The sequence below is a fragment of the Stegostoma tigrinum genome, chromosome 2, assembly GCF_030684315.1.
Source record: "Stegostoma tigrinum isolate sSteTig4 chromosome 2, sSteTig4.hap1, whole genome shotgun sequence".
NCBI classification, from domain to species: Eukaryota; Metazoa; Chordata; class Chondrichthyes; order Orectolobiformes; family Stegostomatidae; genus Stegostoma; species Stegostoma tigrinum.
In genome coordinates this window covers 100,481,457-100,494,018 of record NC_081355.1, presented here as the reverse complement: position 1 = coordinate 100,494,018, position 12,562 = coordinate 100,481,457, and the positions used below count along the sequence as shown (strand labels likewise).

Genomic DNA, 12,562 nt, shown 5'->3' with positions numbered 1-12,562 from the left:
ACTCGTGTTCCTTTCTCATTTCTCTTTCTCTCTCTACATCAAAGTGAGGCTAAATTAATTCCAGGTGCGATATCTCAATTACAGGTCTTACACCCTGTAATTCTAAAAATTGGATTATTACTTTCAGCACTTTCTCCTTATAAGGCCCTGTTTTTACCACTATCTTCAATTCATCTGCTAACACACTAAATATAACGTTAGTCAAAGATTTCAAACAATCCACTTTTCTATGTTCTATAACAGAGAATTCTTAGCAACATTCAAGGCCAATTTAAAAATCAAATCAGATCTGTACAATTAACTTCATCACTGTGTTATGTTCAGCACTCACCACATATCTGTTTCATCTAAATAGACAGAGACCACTCTTAAATTCAATTAACTCAAATCCTGGCAAAAGCCTCCACTTGTTCTGCGGCCAGCCAATGCTACAACTGGACAAGTTAGATTCCAGAATGAAAGTTGGCTTGATTGATCATATTGACTTTGTTTCTTTCTTTCAATGCGATGGTTGTTCACTGAAACACAGGCACAAATGCCTGCAGATTTTCTCTAAAATTTATTTCAAACAAGGATAAAAAGAAATCAATATAGAAAATAGTTCAGAAAAGCCTTAAAGCACTCAGCAAATCAAAATGTTAATCTATTCCCACACCCCCAACATCATCACTTGACAGCGTCAAATCCACAGAGTTCAACTCAACTGATTCGTTTCAGTTCTTTCTTGTGAACTGTGAAGTCTTTTTCCATGAATACTCAAAACTAAAACCTTACACTCCCTCGATTAATAATTTGCAGGTTTCCAACCACCCACTCCTTCTCTGGAAGTTACTCAAATTAAGGCTAAGTTGCCTGAGGAGAGTAACTATGAACTACTCCGTACTCCTCTCTAAGAAAAAAAATGTTGTGTTTCTTATCCGAGTCAAGTGTCCACTAAGACTTTTCAAAAAATTTCCTATCTTTGGGTTTCTTAAACCAAAGTCAATCCTTGACTATCCAAAACCAAAAACAAACTATCAGTCCTCAAATGTTTATATTCACAGTTATAAGACCAGAACAAAGAAATCATGTTCTTTTAACATGCCAGGGGCTCCCTGCTCCCTCACATAGCTATTTTTCAAACCCTTCACAAGAAGTAACCAAGACACTTAAGCCACTTGTTTGAAATCCAAGCTCTAACAAATGACTTTCACATCTGTGTGTACATTACATATTGTACATTAACCATGTCAAGTTGACTTATAAAACCCTGTAGTTGCTGATGGCAATAATGATTCCAGGAAGATGTAAAAACCTGATGACAGTAAAACCCTGATGACAGTAAAACCATGCTCAGAAATGGAGCAGTATAGGCAAAATTGAGTGATACTGCAGAAAAGTTTGAGATGAAAAATATTACACATTTTCCTGCATCTTAAATTCTATCTGTAATGGGTTAAAATTTAGCACCTACATTATTACTTAAGAAGAATGTAAATAATGGCTTGACAATGCTTTTCACACAAGACGTTGAGTCATAGAATGCCTGAAAGCTATCCTGAACAGAGTTCCCAAAACATTGTGTAAAGCCTTCAAATATGCTTCACATAATATCTGTAAAGCAAGAGAACAATTGAGTTCAAAGTCTTTGCTGAGGTGTTCCTGGCAGCCAACCAAGTACAGAATGGATAGACTACAGGAGTGTACTGTTCCCTCAATCTTTTAAATGCTTAAACTGCAGAATCATGAAGCAAGGAATGTGGGGACAGAGTTGATTATTAAACATAAATTCTTTAGTAAAGATGACTGTCACATATTCATTATGCATACCTGACATGCACAAAGTGTAACAGAATATACAGTCGACAATTCCAACTTCTTATACATTTCTTTTTACAGGGCCAGGTGTAATGAGACATCTTACGGACCAACAGCAGAACTCAGTTTAAACAGGCAACTGAAACAATATGTATTTTTCTTTTGTACAATAACGGGACATCAACAGAATATATAGAGTTGATAGCATATAATGATGATAACATTGTTATGAGATTAGATGGCTTCCGGAGTCAAAGAGAATATTACGGAATATCTTCTTAGGTACAAGGCGGTTTGGTGAGCCGAACAGCCTGTTCCTATGCTGTATTGTAATGTATTGCATTGTATTACGTTGTTAATAAAGAGCTTAAAAGAAGGACCTTGGAGTCTAGAAGCAGTACTTGAAAAATTAAAAGGTACCTGGACGCCATGCACACGGTAAAAAGAACAAAAAACTATCTCGAGCATCAAATGGAATGACTGGTGAATCTTACTGGCAAGAAGGTAAAAATGAAACTTTTCAAGATTCACCAGGATGTCAAAGACATCATGGGAAGAGGAGTAGGTTGGAAAGCAAACTCAGAGACCATACAGCAATGAGCACAGACTGAAGCAGCAGGCAGAAGGACAAATGGATGAAGGAGCAGCTCCAAAGAACAAGTGAAGCATGGAGGCAAATCCATCACTCCCAGCATTATTTCAGGTGATTGACGAATTATACCTAACTCAAGAGTGCAAGGTTTTGAGAAAAAATTGACAATTACAGGTTATGAAAAGAAGGACCAGGAAGGCATTCCTTTATTCTTTATTAATTAACGGCATGAGGGCATCGCTGGCCAGGCAGCATTTGCTGCCCATCCCAAATCGCCCAGAGGGCAGTTTGAGTCAACCACATTGCTGTGGATGTGGAGTCACATGTAGGCCAGGCCAAGCAAGGCTGGCAGTTTCCTTCCCTAAAGGGCATCAGTGGACCAGATGGATTTTTCCTATAATCGACAATGGATTCATGGTCATCATTAGATTCTTAATTCCAGATATGTTTGTTGAGTTCAAATTCCACTAGCTGCCATGGCAGAATTTGAACCTCGGTCCTCACAATGCTACCTGGATCTCTGCATTAACAGCTCAGTGATAATGCCACTAGGCCATCACCTCCCCTATGTGTTGTATGATCAGCAGTTTCATAGAAATAGGGGCAAGGCAGCAGGAGATAGGTGTCATAGGCAAGATTAGTTCAGAGAATGGACTTGGAAAACAACAGAAACAGTTGCACTTTAGTTACTGAAGGCTGCACAGCAACACATTAAACATATATAAGTAGCAGAAACTTGACCACATCTAATATCTGCTTTGTCATATGGATATTATTCTGCTGCTTCGATCTCAGATATCTGTGGTCTGATCATAAAATTGAACTGCTTCGGCTAGTCAGGAAAGGACAGCTTTTTTAATTGTTTCGTACAAAAATATGCAATGTGAGGAAGGCTTTGTTTTGTAAGACCAGCAGGTCTCGATGGGGCAAGTATAGAAACACTACCTAGATGTGCTACAACACTGCCAAGCAAGATGCAGCTGCCTTCTAGACAGCTGGGCAGAGGAAGGTCTTCAATATTTTCAGGATATCCACACATGCGCACATTCCCTCCCACCCACTCCCCAACTCCATCTCCCCCTGAAAAATTACCCTTACCCACTAGGTGTAAATTGAGCTCAGAGGCATTCTGTCTCTCACATGGAGCGTACTGACATCAGCCATCTATTCACTCAGGTATTGGGGCGTCTGTTGCGATTTTGATAGCCATCTTTCATTTGCACTAATCACTCTGTATGAGAAAGGGCTGCAAGACGAAAACAAAACAGCTCAAACAACACTGATGCCAATCAAGGCAAGAGCTGCAGAAGGATTTACCATGGATATAGATGAGAATTCACATTTCTATGTTGCTAATTAACTTAATGGTGTTAATTGGCGATTCACAACGAACCATCTATTAATTCTTACTTGTGGGACATAACTGCCACTTAACAGCATGCTGTTCACATTGAAACATAAACACTCACATTTACTAGTTGTCTAAAATTCATTTCTTTCACATAAAGCTTACAGCTTCTCTCCCAGCACGATTCTAAATTTTAAAAAAAGGTTCCACCCCTTCAAATACAATATTCGTGATTAGTAAGGGTATCAAGAATTGCAGGGTAAGTTGAAGAATGGTGTTGAGAAACATATAAGCCATGATCAAGCAGAGCAGAATCTTCTCCTATATCTAGTGGTCTTATGGTCTTACAAAGACGCAATGAAAACCAACAAAAACAATGTTCCAAACCTGACACTGAAAAAATTAGATGATTAAGTACAATCAACATTGATTTACGAAATGTAAACTATGCTTCACAATTAATAAACAACTCATTATCAGGGTAGATAAGGGGAAAACCAGTGAAAGAAGTGCAATTGGATATTGAAAAGATGCCACACAAGAGATCATTATATAAAATTAGGGCTCACAGGATCAAAGAGTTAAGGAGGCATGGAAACAGACATTGCGGTCCAACTTGTCCACGCCAATCCTGTACTGATTTGGTCCCATTTGCCAGAATTTGGCCCATATCCCTCTAAATTCTTCCTATGTATACACCCATCCAGATGATTTTTCAATGCTGTAGCAGCACCCACCCCTATTACTTCCTGTTGTAGCTTGTTCCATACACACATCACCCTCTAAATGAAAAAGTTGCCTCTCAGATCCCTTTCAAATCTTTCTCCTCTCACCTTAAACCTCTGCCCTCTAGCTTTGGTCTCCCCTACCCTGGTGAACAGATCTTGGCTATTCACTTTATCCTCGACCCTCATGATTTTATAAATCTCTATAAGGTCACTCCTCATCCTCTGATATTCCAGGGAAAAAGACCCAGCCAATTTAGTCTCTCCCCCTAACTCAAAACCTCCGATGCCCACAACATCTTTGTAAATCTTTCCTGAATCCTTTCAAGTTAACAACATCCTTCCTATAGCAGGGAGTCTGGAATTAATGTAGTATTCTAAAAGTGGCCTAGCTAATATCCTGTACAACCGTAACATGATGTCCTAACTCATATAGACAATGCACTGGCCAATTTGTAAAATATGCATTTGGATTGATTAATAAACAGAAAACAGAGATTAATTAATTAATTAGGATTAAAGGCTGTATTTATTGTGAACACAACTACTAGATGGTGCAGCAACAATGCACACACACAAACACTGATTGATAGTGAAAAAGCAGCGACTGGGAACAATGTGTTGCCCAGATAACCATTTCACTATCGGTAGTCCAAATCCTGGAGCTCCCACCCTAACAGCGCTGTTGGTATACTCCACACCAAATAGACTGCAGAGGTTTGAGAAGGCTGCTCACCATTACCTTCTCATGGGCAGTTAGGAATTGGCAATAAATGATGGCCGAGCCAGTGACACACACATCTTCAGGGTGAATGAAAAACATTTACTCTGATCAAACTTAATCTGTAATTTGATCTCCAAGATAGAACAAACTCTGTAAAACTTGAAAATCACTGTAAACCCTGAAAACCTCCAAATAAAAGGCCTGGGGGAATGTAATAGTTTGCGTGTGTCAATGATCACGGGAGGCTCTTTTTTTAATAGCAGGAACATGTGTCACACCAGACAGACAGTCTAACAGACTGTCCACAATCACCACATATGTGCAAACAGACCCTAGCAAGAAAGTCGTCCGGCAGCACATTGCATGACGCGGTTTGGCATTCAGGCCAATTACACAGAGGGTAACAGGGTCATTTTTCATGTAACTAGTACGATACCACAAGCATCTCAGCAATTTACAATCTACATGTCAAGCCCGAGATAAACGAATAATGCGTGAAGTATCCAATTTGTTGATAATAAAAGGTTAGGGTTTGTGCCTCTGAGTGAAAGACAACAAAGCTGCAAAAGAATTTGTCATGTTGAGAGAGTTTGTCAAGACATGAAGAAGAAATATAATCTGGAAAAATATGGAGCTATCTACATTGATCAGGAGAAAGAGCAGAATATTTTTAAAATTAGATTTTGAGACATACTGGTATTCAGAGTTATCAAGGTATCCTTGTATGTACACCACAGAAAGGTAACATGCATTTATTAAAAAGGAATTAGAGTATAACAGTAAATAAACAGTTAGGTCTGGCCGAAACCATACGGATACAGTACCACGCACATTTTTAGTCACGTTACCTCACTAAGGATATAGCTGTCTTGCAGGGAAAACAATACCGGTTCACCAGATGCTAAGATGAGGAAATGTTCACTTGAGGAGAGATTTGGTAGTTAAATCTTATGTGCCCTAGAATTTTCAAGAATAAGAGGCAACTTCATTTAAACTTACAAAATATATAAAGCTTTGAAGGTCTTGATATGGCAGAGACTGGGAGGATATTTCACTGGCTGAAGAGTCTGGAGTTTTAAGTCATAGTTACTGTAATTCAGAGTGAGAATGAGGAGAAATTCTTTGACCAGATGCCTACTCAGGATAATCCAGTCAGAGATTGCTAGATTTTTCATCATGAAGAGAATAATAATATTCGGGAATAGTGTAAGATGGTGTGACTAAGGTAGAAGATCAGCTTTGATCTAGTGAATGGTAATATAAACCCCAGGGACAAATGGGCAACACAAGCGCTTTCTTGTACCATTAAATTCATATTATTATCACATCTCTTCATTTTAGAATAACTGGCACTGGAAGAATAGATTTCCTTTTGTTGTTTTAAGCTACTTATGGCAACATAAATAATTGCCATAATACACTATTATTTTTGGCAGCATAATGGATCAGTGGTTAGCATTCCACCTTCAGGTGACTGTGTGGAGTTTGCACATTCCCCTTGCGCCAAATTGCCCATAATGTTCAGGATGTGTAGGTTTTTTTGGGAGGAGGGTGAGGGCGAATACTCTGTGGATTGGTGTTGACTTGTTGGGTCAGAAGGCCAGTTTCCACACTATAGGGATTCAATTATTTGATTTCTTTCAGAAGATTGGGGGGGGCGGGGTCTTACAGAAACATATAAAATTATGAAGGGAATAGATAAGATAGAAGTAGAGAGAATGTTTCCACTGGTAGGTGAAGCTAGGACAAGAGGGCATAGCCTCAAGATTAGAGGGAGCAGATTTAGGACTGAATTGGGAAGAAACTTCTTCACTCAGAGGGTTGTGAACCTATGGAATTCCTTATGCAGTGAAGTTGTTGACGCTACTTCAGCAAACGTTTTTAAAGCTAAGGTAGATTTTTTTTAAAAATAAAGGAATTAAGGGATACAGTGAGAATGCAGATAAGTGGATCTGAGTCCAAGAAAAGATCAGCCATGATCCTATTGAATGGCAGAGCAGACTCGAAGAGCCGAACAGCCTACTCCTGCTCCTAGTTCTTATGTTCTTATGTACACAGGAACAGTAATTATCCACGGGGATAATAATAATTAAATTTACCTCTCCGGTCATTCACATAGTGAAAGCATTCAGATTTGTCTTTGAATAACAAATAATGCTTCAGAAAGGGAAAATGGATACAAAGGGAAATAGCCATGACTTCTGGTTCCAAGCATATAGCTTTTCTGTCCTGAATTGGTGCCACACATCCTTTAACTGCCCTTTTACTCTTACATGCCTATAGAAGACATTCAAATTCCTTCCAAGTGAGCTAGCAGTCTCTTCTTAGACTGTCTCTTTTTCCCACTGATTTCCTGTTTCAATTCCCCTCGGAACTTTTCACATTTATCTTGGTTCTCAACAATGTGAACAATCTGACATCTGTTATTTTCTTCCCTCCTGCTTTCTGTTTCATCTTACCATCCATCTCTTGCCACTGTCATATGGATTTATGCAGATACAAAGCCAGTAGGAGCAATAGGCCAGTGGGGTCTGTGAGCCTGCTCTGCCACACCAAATGATGATAACTGATCATCCAACTCGGTACCCTGTTCCCACATTCTCCCCATACCCTTTAATCTCTTTATCCCTAAGAACTACATTTAACTCCTTCCTGAAAACATTCATTGTTTGGCTTTGACAACTCTCTGATTTAAGATAAATTGTAGGAGTACTGGAAACAAAAAATGCGAGAGATCAAAAGTGGGTTAGGTAGCTTCCATGGAGAACAAGCTTATGTTTCGAGTCCAGATGTCTCTTCTTCAAAGTAAATAGTGTTTGATTAATGATTTAAGTTTTTTGTTGAGAGGCTGATGAGAATACTTCAGTTGTTGCAGTGGGTATGGCATTGCTAACTTTCCCACAACTCTCATTTCCAGCAGCTCTCAAAGCTTGGAACTTCATCAGACGCACTCACCACCCATCAATACTCCCTGCAGAATGGAAAGTCATGGCCCACTGTTTCGAAACATATCAACTTCTCTACGTGGTATCTGTGTTGTTAGCAGAATATTGTTAGATTTGTTTAACAATTTGTTTATAATTTCCAAGCTGGATATGTGTTAATGTATCTATAACAGCATCAAATCGACTCTGCGCAACATTAAATAAAAATATTCAATGAGAACCTCTCAGTAATTCACTACTATTCTGCAAATGTGCATGCAATCTACATTTATGCCCAAAGGAGGAAAGAGAATCAGAACTAACAACAAATATTTAAAAGCAAATAGCTAGTGTATGCAGGAAATCTAATTTTAATGTGGCTGCAATTACATTAAAACTTTAAACGCATCAGAATGTTCTATTTATTATTTTACAGGATGTAGATCTCTGACTAGGTCAGTATTTACCAGCAATCTCTAATGCTCTTGACAAGTTAGCAGTGAGCATTCTTGAATTACTGTGGATGTAGATCTTTCGACTGTAGTGTTATAGATTTCTAAGATGTTGATTCAGAAACAGTGAAGGAACAATGATATAGTTCCAAGTCAGTATATTGTGGGTTTGGAGGGGAGAACTTGCCAATAGTCATATTCCCATACATCTCCTGCCCGAGTCGTTCTGGGTGGCAGAGGTCTCCAGTTTGAAAAATGTTGCTGAAGGAGTCTTAATGGACTTGCTGCAGAGAAGGAGCCATTCAGCCAATTGTTTACATCCTGTCTCTCTTTAAAAGGGAATCAGTTCATCCCACTTCCCCATCTTTTCATGCAGCCCTGCAAGCTTTCTTTTGAAATGATTGAGATAAATCAATAAACAAACAATTGAATCTGCCTCTATCACAATCCCATTCAATGAATCCCAGATCCTAATCAGTCACTTGCTTGTTTTGTACTTGGTACACCTTGCTGTAACTGTGCATCAGTGGTGAATGGGGTGCCAATCAAGAGGGCTATTTTGTCCTGGATAGTGTTGTTGGAGCTGTTCGTAAATGTTAATTTGCTGCAATTCTACAAGTCATGAGCATCTCTTCCCAACAAACAATTTGCTATTATTAACTCATTTTGCATAAGTCCACCAATTAATAAATCAGTTTAAAATAACAAGGTGCACAGCTGGATGAACACAGCAGGCCAAGCAGCATCAGAAGAGCAGGAAGGCTGATGCTTTAGGCCTAGACCCATCTTCAGGAATGGGGGAGGGGGTTTTTAAATAAATAGGGAGAGATGGGGATGCGGATGAGGACAGAAGATGGATAGAGGAGAGGAGACAGACAGGTCAAAGAGGCAGGGATGGAGTGTAGGTGGAGAGATAGGGAGGAGATAGGTCAGTCCGGGGAGGATGGACAGGTCGAGGGGGTGGAATGAGGTTAGTAGGAAGGAGATGGGAGTGGGTGTTGAGATGGGAGGAGGGGATAAGTGACAGGAAGGAAGGGTTAGGGAGGTGAGGATGAGCTGGGCTGGTTTTGGGATGCAGTAGACGGACGGGAGATTTGAAGCTTGTGAAGTCCACATTGATACCGATGGGCTGCAGGGTTCCCAAGTGGAATATGAACTGCTGTTCCTGCAACCTTCGGGTAGCATCATTGTGGCACTGCAGGAGGCCCAGGATAGACATGTTGTCTGAGGAATGGGAGGGGGTGTTGAAATGGTTTGTGACTGGGAGGTGCAGTTGTTTATTCCGAACCGAGTGGAGGTGTTCTGCAAAGCAGTCACCAAGCCTCTGCTTGGTTTCCCCGATGTAGAGGAAACCACAACAGGAACAGCAGATGCAGTATATCACATTAGCAGATGTGCAGGTGAACATCGACTTGATGTGGAAAGTCTTCTTTAGGCCTGGGATTGGGGTGAGGGGGGAGATGTAGGGGCAGGTGTAGCATTTCCTGCGGTTGCAGGGAAAAGTGCCGGGGTGGTGGGGCTTGAGGGGAGTGTGGTTCGGACAAGGGAGTCAAGGAGAGAGTGGTCCCTCCGGAAAGCAGATAAGGGTGGGGAGGGAAAAATGTCTTTGGGGGGGGTCAGACTGCAGATGGCGGAAGTGTCAGATGATGTGTTGGATCAGGAGTTTGGTGGGGTTGTACATGAGGACGAGGCGGATTCTGTTTTGGTTGTTATGCGGGGAGGGGGTGTGATGGATGAGTTGCGGGAAATGTGGGAGACATGGTCGAGGGTATTCTCAACCACTGAGGGTGGGGGAAGTTGCTGTCCTTGAAAAATGAGGACATCTGAGACGTACAGGAGTGGAATGCGCCATCGTGGGAGCAAATGCGGTAGAGGTGGAGGAATTGGGAATAGGGAATGGCATTTTTGCAGGAAGGTGGGTGGGAAGAGGTGTATTCTTGGGAGCTGTGGAAGTCAGTGGGCTTGAAATGGATATCGGTTTCTAGGTGGTTGCCAGAGATGGAAACAGAGAGATCCCGGAAGGAGAGAGAGGTATTAAAGATGATCTTGGTGAACTTAAGGTTGGGGTGGAATGTGTTGAAGTGGACGAACTGTTCAAGCTCCTCATGGGAGCACGAGGTGGCGCCAATACAGTCATCAATGTAACAGAGGAAGAGGTGGGGTTTAGGGCCAGTGTAGGTATGGAAGACGGATTGTTCCATGTAACCTACAAAGAGGCAGGCATAGCTTGGGCCCATGCGGGTACCCATGGCCACTCCCTTTGTCTGCAGGTAGTGGGTGGAATTGAAAGAGAAGTTGTTGGGGCAAAGCAGATGAGGGTGTCGGTGGAGGGGGACTGGTCGGGCATGCGGGACAGGAAGAGGCAGAGGGCCTTTAGACCAGCTGCATGGGGAATGCAGGTGTATAGGGACTGGGCGTCCATGGTAAACATGAGGTGCTGGGGACGGGGGAATTGGAAGTTCTGGAGGAGGTGGGGGGCATGGGTGGTGTCACTGACGTAGGAAAGAAGTTCCTGGGCCAAGGGGGAGAAAATGGAGTCAAGATAGGTGGAGATAAGTCCAGTGGGGCAGGGGCAGGCAGAGACAATGGGAACAATTTTACCGAAATTCATTGGACTCTGGGGTGGTTCCCGCAGATTGGAAAACAGCCGATGTGATGCCACTGTTTAAAAAAGTAGACAAAAAGCAGGTAACTATAGGCCAGTTAGCTTAACTTCGGTAGTGGGGAAAATGCTTAAATCTGTCATTAAGGAAGAAATAGCAAGACATCTGGATATAAATTGTCCCATTGGGAACACCCAACATGGGTTCATGAGGGGTAGGTCATGTTTAACTAATTCGGTGGAATTCTTTGAGGACTTGCATAGTGGACAATGGGGAACCTGTGGATGTGGTGTATCTGGATTTCCAGAAGGCATTTGACAAGGTGCCACACCAAAGGCTGCTACATAAGATAAAGTTGCACGTATTACAGGTAATGTATTGGCATGGATAGAGGATTGGTTGACCAGTAGAAAGCAAAGAGTAGGGGTAAATGATAATAAAATGTGAGGCTGGATGAACACAGCAGGCCAAGCAGCATCTCAGGAGCACAAAAGCTGACGTTTCGGGCCTAGACCCTTCATCAGAGAGGGGGATGGGGGGAGGGAACTGGAATAAATAGGGAGAGAGGGGGAGGCGGACCGAAGATGGAGAGTAAAGAAGATAGGTGGAGAGGGTGTAGGTGGGGAGGTAGGGAGGGGATAGGTCAGTCCAGGGAAGACGGACAGGTCAAGGAGGTGGGATGACGTTAGTAGGTAGCTGGGGGTGCGGCTTGGGGTGGGAGGAAGGGATGGGTGAGAGGAAGAACCGGTTAGGGAGGCAGAGACAGGTTGGACTGGTTTTGGGGTAAATGGCTGTTTTTCTGGTGGCAGTCAGTGGTTAATGTTGTTCCTCAGGATCAGTGTTAGGACCTCAATTGTTTACAATTTACATAGACGATCTGGAGTTGGGGACTAAGTATGGTGTGTTAAAATCTGCAGATGACACGAAGGTGAGTGGTAAAGCAAAGTGTGCAGAAGACACTGAAAGTCTGCAGAGGGATATAGATAGTCTAAGCGAGTGGGCAAAGGTCTGGCAGATGGAGTACAATGTTGATAAATATGAGGTCATCCATTTTGGTAGGAAGAACAACAAAATGGACTACGTTTTAAATGGTAAAAAAACTGCAGCACGCTGCTGTGCAAAGTGATTTGGGTGTCCTTGTGCATGAATCACTGAAGGTGCAGTAGGTGACTAAAAAGGCAAATGGAATTTGGTCTGCCATTGCTCGAGGGATGGAGTTTAAAAACAGGGGGTCCTGTTGTATATGGTCCTAGTGAGGCCACACTTGGAGTACTGTGTGCAGTTTTGGTCACCCTCCTTGAGAAGAGATATACTAGCACTAGAGGGGACGCAGAGGAGATTCACTTGGATGATTTCAGAGTTGACAGGGATGGATTATGAGGAGAGACTAAGTAGAC

At 41.8% G+C, this 12,562-nt stretch overlaps 1 protein-coding gene across 8 annotated transcripts in view; it reads right to left on the bottom strand.

Annotated features, from left to right (window-relative positions):
* The window catches only part of tpk1 (thiamin pyrophosphokinase 1), a 330,085-nt gene that overhangs the window by 248,320 nt on the left and 69,203 nt on the right, over window positions 1-12,562 (bottom strand). The window contains exon 1 of one of the 8 annotated variants that reach the window (XM_048554406.2): window positions 332-627. The exons of the other annotated variants lie outside the window; for them this stretch is intronic. Coding sequence (XP_048410363.1) covers window positions 332-347 — 16 coding nt within the window. The 5' untranslated portion in view covers window positions 348-627. Of the gene's footprint in view, window positions 1-331; window positions 628-12,562 lie in introns of those variants that run through there. 8 annotated transcript variants of the gene reach the window in all.